At 58.5% G+C, this 13528-nt stretch overlaps 1 protein-coding gene across 5 annotated transcripts in view; it reads right to left on the bottom strand.

Annotated features, from left to right (window-relative positions):
- The window catches only part of DNAH2 (dynein axonemal heavy chain 2), an 80839-nt gene that overhangs the window by 22093 nt on the left and 45218 nt on the right, over nucleotides 1-13528 (bottom strand). For all 5 annotated transcript variants that reach the window (XM_073881652.1, XM_073881653.1, XM_073881650.1 and 2 more), the window contains 23 exons: nucleotides 13046-13264; nucleotides 12708-12825; nucleotides 12387-12523; nucleotides 11764-11901; nucleotides 11517-11675; nucleotides 9656-9808; nucleotides 9434-9525; nucleotides 8933-9131; nucleotides 8604-8828; nucleotides 7739-7843; nucleotides 6839-7027; nucleotides 6665-6750; nucleotides 6402-6532; nucleotides 6102-6251; nucleotides 5668-5835; nucleotides 5184-5344; nucleotides 4937-5076; nucleotides 3429-3561; nucleotides 3191-3330; nucleotides 1519-1729; nucleotides 1226-1342; nucleotides 928-1069; nucleotides 55-224 (listed from right to left, as the gene is read on the bottom strand). In XM_073881652.1, the coding sequence (XP_073737753.1) occupies nucleotides 55-224; nucleotides 928-1069; nucleotides 1226-1342; nucleotides 1519-1729; nucleotides 3191-3330; nucleotides 3429-3561; nucleotides 4937-5076; nucleotides 5184-5344; nucleotides 5668-5835; nucleotides 6102-6251; nucleotides 6402-6532; nucleotides 6665-6750; nucleotides 6839-7027; nucleotides 7739-7843; nucleotides 8604-8828; nucleotides 8933-9131; nucleotides 9434-9525; nucleotides 9656-9808; nucleotides 11517-11675; nucleotides 11764-11901; nucleotides 12387-12523; nucleotides 12708-12825; nucleotides 13046-13264 (3483 nt within the window). The remainder of the gene's footprint in view (nucleotides 1-54; nucleotides 225-927; nucleotides 1070-1225; nucleotides 1343-1518; nucleotides 1730-3190; nucleotides 3331-3428; nucleotides 3562-4936; nucleotides 5077-5183; nucleotides 5345-5667; nucleotides 5836-6101; nucleotides 6252-6401; nucleotides 6533-6664; nucleotides 6751-6838; nucleotides 7028-7738; nucleotides 7844-8603; nucleotides 8829-8932; nucleotides 9132-9433; nucleotides 9526-9655; nucleotides 9809-11516; nucleotides 11676-11763; nucleotides 11902-12386; nucleotides 12524-12707; nucleotides 12826-13045; nucleotides 13265-13528) is intronic.

Genomic DNA, 13528 nt, shown 5'->3' with positions numbered 1-13528 from the left:
CCCGCTCACCTCCACGGCCCGCGCCCCGCTCACCTCCACCCGCGCCCTGCTCACCTCCATGGCCCGCACCCACATGCACAGGGACTTGGCAGCGAGTGAGACTCTGCCAATGATGTCAGGCTGGAAGTCCGGCTGCGCACAGTAGGCCCCAATTTTCTTCAGAACCTTATCTGAGATATTGTCTTTATCAAAGTGGATCAGGGACTTGATGAAGTTCTGCTCCCCTGAGGGATGAAAATGGGGGGGTGCCTCAGCCAGAGGGCCTCACCCTCCTTATCCAGGCTTCGCCTCCACTGCTCGGGCACAGCCGTATTTTTCCCGGGCTTGGCTCATGCGGCCTCATCCCAAGTTCCCCCACTGACCTTGCTTCCGTCCCTGGAAACTCCAAGCCGCCAGGACCCTGCCCAGTCTTCCTAGCCCCCTCTGCCACCACTTTCCTTGAACACTCGCAGCCAAACCCCCCGGCCACCCAAACACACACGCACACGCGTGTGCACACGCGTGCACTCATGCACACGCACGTACCCGCACAGACACACCATCACGTCTGTATGCCTCACACTGACTTTTCAGGGCAGGGGTCCCCCACCTACGGCTTGCAGGCTTTATTCTACCAAGCCTCCGGTTTCACATTTTCTGATTCTTGTCCTTTTGGGGGGCCCAAAGGCATTCCTGCCCTTGGATTCTGAGATATATTCCTGTATCTTTATGACGATTTCCTTTTCTTTTTTTAATTAAGAGTCGTTTTCTGTTACATACGACCAAAGAACCTTAACTGCTAGTTACGTCCCCTCCTTCCTATTAGGCTCTATGTGCTCTGGACGGTGGGAGGCACGCCTCACTCGCCTGTCTCCCCCTGGCGCACGGCAGACGGTTAGTAAGCATGGGGTGAACGGGCGTCGGTCCCGCCGTGGCCCTCTAGCTGACCTAGCTGCCGCTTGGCCTCTGCCCAAGTGGGCTCGTTGCCTCGAAGAATCATGACGGCCTGCATCACGATTTCCACCTGGGCGGGGGGCCGGCCGTAAGACTTGATCTCTCCTATGTCCTTCTTGTTCAGGGACTCCAGGGCCTGGGCAAAGGGACTCACTTAGGGAGTGGGGCCAGAGGGGACTCGGGGCAGGACAGGTCCCAGCTGAGGCCCACCCGCCTCTTCCCATTTCCCCAGGGACTTGGAGGACGAAGCAGGCTGGTCCCATTCCCTTCCCTGGGCCTTCTGCTCTTATACCCGCATGGCTTCCTCCAGGGCTGGCAAGGCCTCTTCTAGATCCTTCTGGGCATTGTCAGCCAGGGCCTGGCACTTGACTTCCTCGATTGCAATCTTCTCACTATTGGCCGTGACCGCCTAGGGACCAAGGGGACTCGTCTTGGCCTCGGGTGAAGGTGGGAGGCAGTGTTGGCAGGAAGGATGAAAGCCTGAGAGGCGGCCCGGGCAGTCCGTCACATGGCCACTGAGGGCGACCGGGAAGCCCCTGTCCGTGAGCACGGGGGGGCGGGGGGGGCGCGCGGGGCGGGGAGCACCTTCTGCTGCTCGTCTGCTTCTCGCTTCTGCTGCACGATGATGACCAGGTACTCCTCGCACTGCTTCTGGAACTCAGCCACCTTCTTCTTGGCATCCTCCAGCTCCAGGGACATCACTTCCACCTTCTCTCTGGTTTCGTCGATCTTAAACAGTCCCGTCCGCAGCTTGTTGGCCTGGTCCAGCAGCTCCTGCCGCTTCTCTCCCAGCAACCTGCGGCGCACAGGGAGGGGACAGCGCCTGGGAAGGCCGGGCCCCTGGAAAGGGGAGCACCCCAGATGGGTCCCCGTCTCCCTTTCTGTTGCCGCCGCCACCACCACCGCCGTGAGCTTTCTATCACTTCCTGCCTGAATCATTGCTAACAGGTCCCCAGCTGGTCTCCCTGCTTCCAGACTCTGATCCCTCTGGTTTATTCCGCACACCACCGTCAAAGCACCTGTTACATGCTTTTTTCCTCATGCCCGCTCCCCACGAGGAGCTCCCACTGCTCCCCACTGTGCAGTGAGCAGGGGCTGCGGTGAACCAGCAAACACCAGACTCTCCCCAGGGGGTGGCCACCCCTCATCTCCACCCCGTTTCTCCCACGTGGGAAGGAATGTGGGCTCCGTGTTGACACGATTTCTGATTTTTATTGTTATTTATTTATTTTTTAAAGATTTTATTTATTTACTTAACAGAGAGAGACACAGCGAGAGAGGGAACACAAGCAGGGGGAGTGGGAGAGGGAGAAGCAGGCTTCCCGCAGAGCAGGGAGCCCGATGCGGGGCTCGATCCCAGGACCCCGGGATCATGACCTGAGCCGAAGGCAGACGCTTAACGACTGAGCCACCCAGGCGCCCCACGATTTCTGATTTTTAAAGAAAAGCTGGGAATCTGGACTTTTCTAAGCCTCCGGTGTTCAATGTTAGCAACTTACTCAAAAAGTTTTCAACACTGTACGGGCCAAAAAAAAAAAAAAAAATCTACGGAGGATTATTTTCTGGACTGAGAAAATGTGCGTGAGGGGCTCAGCACAGTGACTGGCCCCAGGTACCCAGGGAAGGCAGGGGCTTTCTTTTGTGAACTGCGGGACTGCAAGCACCTGGAAGAGTGCACAGCACATAGTAGATGCTCAGAAAGTACGTTAAGCGGATGAGTAAGTGCACGTGATCATTATTGTTACAAATGGCTTTTTCCTCGCCTTGATCAAAATACCGAATCCAATCAATGAGGTGGGTTGTTTCTTTTTTTTACATTTGTCTTAGATCTTTCAAAGCAAAATATTATGTTGTGCACATGAAAAGGCACTCAATACAACTTTAGAAATGAATATTTGATCCTCGCTAGGAGAGGGTGGACTTAAGGGTGGAGAGGAAAGGACCAGTCTCTGTCTCGCGAGCATTTATAGCACCATCACCGTTGTACTGTGCTTGGGAAAGAAACGTCACCCCAGAAAATAAGGACAGAACAGAGATGGTGTAGAGAGGAGTCCTGGCCCGAGGGCTCTAGAGATGTGAACCCCAGCTCTCCCTCTCACGCCCCCACACCTGGGAGGAATGAACCCCCCCCCGCCACACCTCAGCCTCTCCCCCAGGGCGCCTGGCTCCTCGGCCCCCAGGGCCGGCTCTGGATATTTCCCACCCCGTCATTTCACCGAGCTCCCTGGGCCTCCCCATCCTCCACGCCTCTGCACACCTCTTGTATCCAGACACGAGCTCCAGGTAGTTGGTGGGCGTGACGTAGTTGTATCTCCGCAGCTCCAGCAGCATCTTCTGGGAGTACTGCGCCACTGACCAGTGCATGGTGACAAAGATCTTGGCCACCTTCCTGTGGATCTGAGCCCCGTGGGAAAGGACGGAAGACCGGGAGTGAGGGCGGGTGGAGAAGGGACGCGGGAGGGGGCCCAGGGCTGGGCGCGCGGGGGAGCACTCACGTTCTCCTGCGCCCCCAGGTCCACCCCCATGAGGTACTTCTCGGCCACCTCCAGCAGGGCCTCGTGGGGCCACTCGGAGAACCAGTTGATGGTTGTGCAGTTCACCAGGGCCGGGTACTGGCGGATCCAGTTCCTGGGGAAGGGTTTCGAGAGGCATTCAAGCCCCTTTGTGGAGGCAGGCAGCCTCCACTCCTGGCCTCCTCACAGGTCCACCCGCTCTCCAGGAACCTAAGTGTCCCACCCCTTGCTCCTGTGTTTCCTTGTCCCCCCCGGTCCCGCTCCCCTGAGAGCTAGCTCAGTGTAGCATTTAGGAACAGGTTCTGGTTCTAGCTATGGATCTCAGGCAGGTGTGCTAACCCTTCAGACATCAGTTTCCTCATCTCTAAAATGAGGCTAACGCGGGGCACCCGGGGGGCTCAGTGGGTGGAGCGTCCAACTCTTGATTTCGGCTCTTGGGGTCGTGGGACTGAGCCCCGCCGTGGGGTTCACGTTCAATGTGGAGTCTGCTTGAGATTCTCTCTCTCCCTCTATCTCTCCCCCCACTTGCTCGCTCTCTCTCTCTCTAAAAAATAAATAAAATCTTAAAAAATAAATAAATAAAATGGGAATAACAGGAATACGAATCCGGGTTGTTACTGGATTCGGTGACACATGTGAAGTCCATAGTGTAGCAGCTCCCGGTGCGTGGCAAATACACCACATACCACAAACACGAAAACAAATAACATGGGAGCCCAAATCGCCTCTCCCTGCGATCCTCTCTCTCCCTCCTCCTTTCTGCTGCCCTTAAAAATCAAGTCACAGCAAGAATGGATCGACAGAACATGATATATACGTGTAACGGACTATTATTCAGCCTTAAAAAGGAAATTTGGGGACTCTGAGGCATGTGACCACACGGATGAACCTTGAGGACACGAACCGAGTGAGCTTAGCCCGGACACAAAGACACATACGGTGTGATTCCACTTATATGAGATATCTAGAGTAGTCACTTGCAGAAACAGAAAGGGGCCAGTGGTTGCCAGGGGCTGGGGGGGTGGAGGAAATGGGGAATTATTCAGTGGGCATAGAGTTTCAATTTTGCAAGATGAGAAAGGTCTAGAAATCTGTTGCACAATCTGTTGTGAATATATGCTTAACTATACCGAGCTGGACACTTGCAACATGGTGACGATGGTAAATTTTCATGTCATTTTGTTTTTGTAAAATCACAACTGAAAATTTAAAAACAAAACACAAAGCCACAACAAGACACTCCAGTCATACTGAAAGGGACGGGACACCTCCCCTGCAAGCGGCAGGGACTGGGGAAAGAAGGCGAGGTCTAGGGAAAGGAGCCGGCCGTGCAGGGGCAGAGGGGCCGGGGCTGTTGCGGAGACTCCCCCCACCCCACCCCCGCCCCGGAAGACAGGGGGGCCGAGAGAGGGGAGGAGTGGGCGGGGGGCGCGGTGGGGGCTAGTGGGGGGGACAGGGCAGAGGGAGGGCGAGGCGGTCACAGGGGTCACCTGAAGGGGTCGCCCACGGGGCTGAGGCAGAGAATGATGTGCAGGTTGTTCCGCACGCGCTCAATGAGGTAGGCAAAGAGGCTGTCGGAGGACTGGGACACCTGCTCGGCCTTGGCCTGCTCCACGATGTGCGTCTGGATCTGCACAGAAGCCGAGGGCTCGCGGGGCTGCGCCGCGGCACCCGATGCGGGGGAGGGAGGCACAGAGGGGACACAGCAGCCGGTGGAGGGTGCGGGAGGGCTCGTACCTCTTCGAATTCATCAGTCTTGTAGAGATTGGGGACCTCGCCTGAGCTCAGGATGTTGTTGATGTCCTCCAGGAACGACTCGTCAGCGATCTGGGTGTCCACGAAGAGGAAGGACGTGGCCTTGAGCTCTACTCCTGCCTGGCGGTACAGACGCTTGATATCTGGGCCGGAGGAGGGAAGAAGGAAGAGGGGACAGGCGGACGTCAGATGCGCCATCCTGCCGTCCGCCTGTCCCCTGTCCCCTTCCCGCCGCGCCCAGCCTGCAACCCGCACACCGCACCGCCCTCCGCGCCCCCCCCCCCCCCCCCCCCGGCCCGGAACCCTCCCCCCCCGCCGCCCCCCGCGCCCCCCCCCCCCGCCCCGGGGCCTGGAAGGCTCGCCAGTGGCCTCCGCCGTCTCTCCTTGCTCTTGTCACCGCAGGAAGTCAGGCATGTGACTTTTCACACCAGCCCCAGCGCACCCCGGTTCGGAAGCCCAGCCTTACCTTCTCGGAACTCCTGCTTTCGATATTGTTTGGTGACCTCGATCTGGAAGGTGACGTACTCGCAGATGGAGGAGGCCAGGCGGGCCAGACTCTGGCGCCCACTGCCCCCGATGCCCACCAAGAGCATGTTGCCCCGAGGCTGTCCAATGACCCGCACGATCCGTGTGACTGGGGAGTGGGGGGCCAGGGCAGTGAGGCGGCGGAGAAACCCGGTGGGGGGCTGCCTGGGGCCCTGAGCTAGTGACCAGGACGCCTGAAACTGAGGGACAGGGACCGAGAAGTGTGGGGAAAGGCCGATGCCCAGAGCCACTTTGAGCAGCCACCACCACGGAGGAGAAGCCATCTGGGGCCCGAAAGGAAGGCACCTTCCCGGACTTGCTTGGGAACGGCCAGCTGTTGGGGCGCCGGCCAGGGATGGGGGCGGGGCCGCTCACTGTGTTCGATGGCCTCTCGGAAGAGCACCAGCTGCACTGGCACCACTGAGGGGGACAGGTTGTACTCGTGCAGCGCGGTCTCCATGGCCGCCTTCAGTACTGCCGGGTCGGCCAGGTCCTCATACACCTTGGGCTCCCTCATGAAGTCCCCTGGGCCGGGGGAAGTGAGGCTCAGATTTCCAATGGCCAGCCCCCCCCCCCGCCCCCGCCAGACGCCAGACGCCCCGCCCAAGGGCCCCGGCCCTCCTCGCAGACCCCCTCCCACAGCCATAGCCTGTAGCGGCCGCAGCACCAGCTCACCGAAGATGGGAGAGCGCTTGCTGGGACAAATATTATGAAATGTGAGGTCAAAGAAGGAGCCGAGCTTGTCGCTGAGGATGCCCACGAAGGCCTCCGTGTCTGCTGCATCCACCAGCCGGTCCGAGAAGACTCTGTTGGGAGGGAGTCGCTGAGACCCGGGAATGCAGGGGCTGGGCAGGGGCTGGGCGCCAGGCTCGGGAGGCCCGTGTCTGGCGTCTGTCTGGGGCGTCTGTCCGGCCTCGGGTGGGGCAGGGGCACCTCACCTGAAACACTCGTGGATCCAGAGTCGTGTGATGCTGGACTTGGTGTCGTGGAAGTCCTTGTTGGCCCTGAGCATTCCCTGAAACACCTGTGGAAGGGGCGTGGCTGGTGGGCAGCGGGAGTCCCCTCCAGGCCGGAGCCGGAAGTGGGGAGGCTGGGCTGGGCGGGCGGCTCACCTTGGAGATGTCCCGGAGGTTGAAGAGGTAGTGGATCTTGGCGGGCGTGGGCAGGAAGCGCTGCACCACCGTGTTGTACAAGTCCAGGGTCGCCTCGGTCACCACGTTCCCAATGGGCTTCACCTCCTCCTCGAAGTCCTGAAGCTTCTGATTGATCATGGTGCCAAATATTCGGATGATCTGGGACCCCTGGGAATAGACCCTCACGCTCACTTTCGCGGGCTCCTGGCCCCCCAGGCTGCGCTGGGGCCCCGGTGAGGCCAGCCCGGCATTCGTCTTGGAGGCCGACTTTAAAAGAGCGCCAAAACCCCCCACAGAATCAAGAGAAATAATGTGTTTCTGCGATATTCAAAACTCAAAACGAATGCAGAATATGCACGATGAACAAATAACCAACGTTTTAAACAAAGATGGGTCAGGATTGCCGCGGTTTCCTTTTGGCTTGGGCTCTGATATCGCTCAGCAACGCACGGCGCCAATCCCGTAGATTTATGTAACACCGTGGCCTTTGTTCATCGTGAACTGTGGGCATCGGCTGCTTTGACATTGCATTAACATGTGCTTTATCTTGATTACTGAGGTTTCTGGGGCACCCCCGAGGGCCTCGCTCAGCTGCCCGAATCCTGGCGCGGCTCTTGGCTGTCAGCTGCAGGATCTACGTTCCTCAGTCTACTCGGGCCCCCTGAGCTCTCTGCCCAGCATCGGGCTTCACATTCCCCAAGCCCCAGCGACACTTGCCTCCCACGCTAGCAGCCCCCCTCCCTGTGTTACGGCCCCCGCACGCACCTCTGCTCAGGGGTCCCCCCAGCCCTCATTGATCTGCCCCCTCATCCTCGGGGACATGGTTGGTTTTGCCTCTTACAGCACCCCCCCGCCCCCGGGTCCCCATTACTCCCTCACTGTGGGGAAGGTCATATTGATGATGTTGAAGCGACTCTGGAACCTCGGGGAAATGACAGTCCGTCCGCCCCCGGGGGGGCCCATGGCAGCCATCAGGAACATGTCCTGGGGAGCAGAGACAGGATGGGGTGGGACAGGCCAGGGAGGGAAGAGACAGGGCATGGGAGGGGGGTAAAGGGAGCGAGAACTGGGAGAGGGGCCGGGATGAGCAGGAGCAAATGGAGAATGAGGGAAGGTGAATGGAAGGGAGGGATCGGGGACATTTCCTCGAGAATGAGCAAAGTGATGTGTTTGTTTTTATTTCACCGTGATCCATGTACCCAAAATAGAAAATACAGGTGAGTGAAAGAACATTTTCTAGGCTCTGTCTTCTTTTCCTCTGTGTATGTGTGTGTGTGTGTGCGCGCGCACGCATGTTTTCTTTCCCAGAAACAGAAGAATGTGCTAAGTGTTAGTAGGGTTTCTGAGGGCCAGATGGATGGGCACCCCAGCAATGAAGATGGAAGGGCTCCTGCCCATCCATTTGGGAGAAAGAAACCACCAAGCAGCTCAGAATCCCATGGGCGCAGAGCCCGACTGGAGGGAGATGCTGGGACCCAGGACGGGAGTCAGGGACCCTGGGCACCTGGGCCGCTTTGGGCGGTGGCGGGGTTGACATGTGAGCTTGGGGAAGGGGTGGAAGCGGGAGCATGGGGCAGAGACACTGACGAGAGTCAACGATAGGGACTGAGGACTCAGGAGCCGGGCGTGTGGGCAGAGAGGAGTACAGGGTTCTGGGGTTCTTTCCCGGAGTCCCCAGGGAGTGGGGACCGAACCTCCATGGCAGGAAACAGAGGCCTGGAGAACAACTCCTTGGCAGGCTTACTCGAATGTACTTGATGGTCTGCTTCATGCGGTCGTACCAGAAGCCGTAGTCGATCCAGAGGCGGATCAGCTCCAGCGGGGGCTGGGACCCAAACATGTCCTTCGCCGGCATGTTTAGATCATCCATAAAGGTGATCATGCTCTTGCCCCCGAAGGGCACGTAGACGCCCTTGGTTCGCTTCTCCACCCTGCTCTCGATGATGCTCTGCACGTTGTTGGATGTGGTCTGGTGGAAGAGACATGGGATGAATGCCGGGGTCTTCCCGGAGAAACACGGGGTTCGAGAGGGTTGCGGTGAGGCTCTACAGTTCCCCGGGTCCTGCAGCGCACCTGCGCAGACATGTTGATGATGAGCACCGACCACTGGCTGGAGGGCAAGGAGTGGAGGACGGTCTGGGCGATGGATGTCTTTCCAGTCCCCACGGGACCCACCAGCAGGACGGGGTTCTGGTTGGCCATCAGGGCGCTCACCAGGTAGTTGTAGCGAACGGTGTCGACCGTGGGCACCATGATCTTATAGAAGGGGGAGCTGGGGAGGGAAGGGGGCCTTGTCCAAGGGCCTGGGCTGCTCCTTCCCGACTCCGGCTTCCCTCTGCCTCCCGACCTGCATCTTCCTCACACACCACCCGCCCTGCCTCCTGACGGGCCTGGAGATCGGGCGTCCTGCTTCCTCCATAGGGACCCTGTCCCAGGCCCTCCAGATCCTGCTCCTGCATTCCAGAGGCGCCCCCCCCCCCCCCCCCCCGTCTGGGAGCCCTCCCGCCCTTCCACAGCTCACTTCTGCTTCGGGCCACATCTCCCAGCAACCACGGCCCCAGGCCCTGCTCTCACTTGGGAGGGTAGCGCCAACTTTTAGGGAGCTTATTCTCAAATGACGTCCAGGTGCGCATCTTGGGGTCCACGAAGTACTCGTACACTGTGTCCTGAGGAGGGAAGGGGTGTGAGGCTACCAAAGCCTTCGCTAGCTCTCCCCACCGGCGGAAGTGCTCCCGGACGGCTGGGGGAGAGCCAGGCGGCGGGACACCGAGCACAGCCGGGGCTGCAGGCCCCGACCTTGTTGGGAAAGGAGCCCTCCATCTCTCGGAGGTAACTGTCTGTCTTCTTGCGTCCCTCCTCATCCACGGAGGCGCACACGGACCAAATCAAGCTGAACACAAAGGTCAACTCCACCATGGAGACGTAGTTTTCCCCGTCGGCTGGGTTCACCTGGACGGACGAGAAGGGGAAATAGCCTCGCTCGGGGCATCATTTTGGCAGATGGCCACAAAGCCTCAGAGCTCGCCTCCCTTCCTGGCTCTGTTCAGAAAACCCTGTGGTGGGGGCGCCTGGGTGGCTCAGCTGTTAAGTGTCTGCCTCCTGCTCGGGTCATGGTCCCAGGTCCTGGGCTCCAGCCCCGCACCGGGCTCCCTGCTCCGCGGGGTCCGCTTCTCCCTCCGACCCTCCCCCCATTCTTGTGCCTCTCTCTCTCTCTCTCTCTCAAATAAATAAAATCCTTTTTTTAAAAAAGGGACATTAGATTCAACTATTACTTGCGTGATTAAACATGAAATTTAAAAAAATAATAATTAAATTTTACAACGTACCAAGTTCGTGGCAGAAACAGCATGTTTATTTATTGTTAAGTAAGCTGCACGCCCGACATGGGGCTTGAACTCATGACCCTGAGATCAGGAGTCGCACGCTCCACTGACCCAGCCAGGTGCCCCCAGAAACGGCATGTTTAGACTCCTGCTCTCAACACCGACCCCGAGGGCACGTGGCCTCGCTCGCCCCATCTCTCACCTGCCTCATGAGACAGCCACAGGCTGTGAGCAGGGAGCTCTTGCGGATGGGTTCTGAATTCAGGTGCCGAGAACTACAGATAACATGACCCACAAGATGCTGTCCAACCCAGAATACCGGACTTGGGCTTAGAATCGTCCTCAATCACCAGGTGTAGGTGGGAAACTGTGTTGAGACTTTACCGTCCGTCATATTCAACGCAGAGCCCTTAGTCTGTCCTTCCAGCTCACCCCAGCACACAGCGCATTTCACCCCCAACCCCGGCCCACCCTCCTCAGCACCTGTGCACCCCCGAGACTACGTGACTGTCCTTGTCCAGCCGTGACCTTGCAAGCTCATCTGCAGAGTTTCCATTTATATTAACTCGACGAGGAACGACATACACTGTTAGAGACCTTCACTGTCCTATAACTTTATATTAATGGTTTGGTTATCTGGCAATGTCTTCAAAAACAATAGGAACCATTGCTGACGGTGGTTTAATCTCAACAGAAAAATATCCAATTTTAGTCCTCACTCCACAATTCTAAACGATAAACATTTTTCTTCAATATCAACCAATCTGAAAATTTCTTTTTTTTACAATTTTTTTGAAGATTTTATTTATTTATTTGAGAGAGAGAGAGAGAGAGAGAGAGCACAAGCAGAGGAGGAAGCAGGCTCCCCGCCAAGCAGAGAGCCTGACGACGCAGGACTCGATCCCAGGGCCCCGGGATCATGACCTGAGCCGAAGGTTCAATCTGAAAATTTGTAAAACCCCCTCATCAGATTAGGCTGGGAGCTCCTTCCAGCAGAAATGGTATACGAAGGCCTCCTATATACCAAAATTTAATATAAATATTCTGAAAGGATGGAGAAATGAGGAACCAAATGACCTATCCTCAGCTCCCAAACTGCGGTGGGAAATTAGAGGGAGATTTCATTGTGCGCTTTAGTGACTGAGAGTCCTGAGTGTGACATCCCACCACGTGTACACGGCACGCGCCCGCACTGCAGTCAGTGAGGCCTCCCCTTGGGGTCCCTGCACTCACATCTGTGTTCAGACCACGTCTCAGACACACGGTTTCGCTCGGCTTGTCCCCGCGGCGTCACGAGCCCGTGCCACCCTGGCCCTGCTCCGGCCCCTCCTCACCCCGTTCTCCGGCCTGGCCAGGGCCGAGTAGAGCTTGCAGAGGGAGATGATCCCGCTGTATTCCGGGATGGGCACCAACTCGTTGCAAAAGTCCTTCTTGAAGGCCAGTATCTTGTTAATGAACTTCTCAAACATCCGCTGAAGGGGTTCTGCCTCGGCCTGGAGTCAAATGACAAGGGGCTCTGCCTTCGCTCTCTGCCCTGTAGGCCAGGTGGCTCACTCCCCCGCTCCTCAGCTCCCCTCGCACCTTCGGCCTCTTCTCCAGCCAGCTCTGCACGTAGGGCTTCCAGCCCAGGTCACTGTAGTCAGTGTAGACCATCCCACAGCGAGACACAGTGGCGGGAGAGGCCACGGCCAAGTTCTCCACTTCGAACAGGAGAGACACCTGAGGATACACTTGGTCAGAGCTGCCGACCCCCGTCGGGAGAAACACTCGGCACCCCGATGCCCCCAAGTGTCTCCATCCGAGCACCAAGCATGGCACGGTGCACAAAGACGTAAAGTTTACAAATGACGTGCTTTTTAAAAAGAATTTAGGGCTTACTTGAGGTTAAGCTTATGGAAAACCACTCTCTCGCTCGCACTGAGTGGGTGGGAAAGGCTGGGCTTCACAGCCCGGGAACCCGGGAGCCCGGGCGTAGGTGGAAGGCGGCCCGTGGAGGTCAGGCGGAGGGGGGCTGACACGGCGGGCACTGGCCACTGCTCCCCACACCCACGGTAGACCCGGCATTCTTCCCTCGGACACAGGTCTCTCTGAGTCCAGGCAACACCCCCTCCTCACCTCTCCCACAGAAGCTCCTCATCTGGCGGCCCCCCGGCCCCCCTGAGCCCTGCACATGCCCCCAGCCCCCCGCTCTGCAGGGTCTGCACCTGCTCGGGCATCGCGATGCGCTCCCCGTTGATGAGGGTCAGGACTTTGTTGTCGTCCATGACCGAGTTCATGCTCTCGATCCACAGCGTGTCCACGGGGCCATCGAAAAGGATCCACTTCTCATCTGGCTTCTCATCTTGGTAGGAGGAGGATGGTCAGGAAGCTAGAACCTTCTCCCCAGACCTCCCGTCATGCTCAGCTCCTCGGGGTTGTGAGCACGCACCTCCTCCTTGTACCTCAGCACGCCCCAGGCATTTTCCTCCCAAACATGGGCTTTCCACCCCCAGACTGCCCACCCCCACCCCCCGTGATGCGGGCACCTGCACACGCCGTCCGCATGACGCTGGACAGGACGCCATCTGTCCACTCGTTCGTGTTGAGGTCATATTCCCCATACAGCTCCCCTAGGGACAACGCCTTCGGGTTCAAGGGGAACTCCTAAAAGGGACACAGAAGGGGGTTTTCGAGCTGTGGGCAGACGCCAATGCCGAGATCCCCGTTTAGGTCCACGTCACCCCCTTTGCTTCCAGGTGTCTGTATTTGCCCCCGGTCTCTGGTCTCTCCCAGGCCCCCTCGGGCCCCAGCCTGCCCTCCTGGCCTGCACTGCGTGCCCGTCCCGCTGGTCTCCGGCAGGCGCTTCCCCGTCCCAAGTCCACACCCTGACGATGTTAAAGTTGGGCTCTCCGGCGCGGCACAAGGAGGACAGGGAGGCCTGGAGGATGCGCCACGAGGTGGTCTTGCCACTGCCCGTGCAGCCCACGATCATGGTGGAGTGGCGGGAGTTCTTGGTCTCGTAGAGCTGGATGACCTTGGTGAGGGTGAACGGTGTGCTCTGCAGGCCCATGTCCTGGATCTCCTGCTCGATGACGTCCCGCAGCTGAGGGGGCGACAGACAGCGGGAGGCCCATAAACCCCGCCACCGCCTCGGGGGTCGCGCTCAGGCTGCTGGATGTGGTGCCAGGGCCCCCGCGCTCCGGCCATCGCTCACTCAGGAGCTGGCCGCTGCAGAGCTGCGAGGCCCAGGGACCCTGAGGAAGGGACTGCTCCGGGCCTCAGTGGCCTCCTCTGCTAAATGGGAGCCATGAGGGCGCTTTCAGCGGCAGGTTGTCGTATGGTCTCCCTGCTTTCGCCCCCACACGCC

Source organism: Callorhinus ursinus, unplaced genomic scaffold (assembly GCF_003265705.2).
Source record: "Callorhinus ursinus isolate GAN/ISIS: 27379988/994484 unplaced genomic scaffold, GSC_fseal_2.0 scaffold43, whole genome shotgun sequence".
NCBI lineage: Eukaryota > Metazoa > Chordata > Mammalia > Carnivora > Otariidae > Callorhinus > Callorhinus ursinus.
This window is presented reverse-complemented; position numbering and strand designations above follow the sequence as displayed.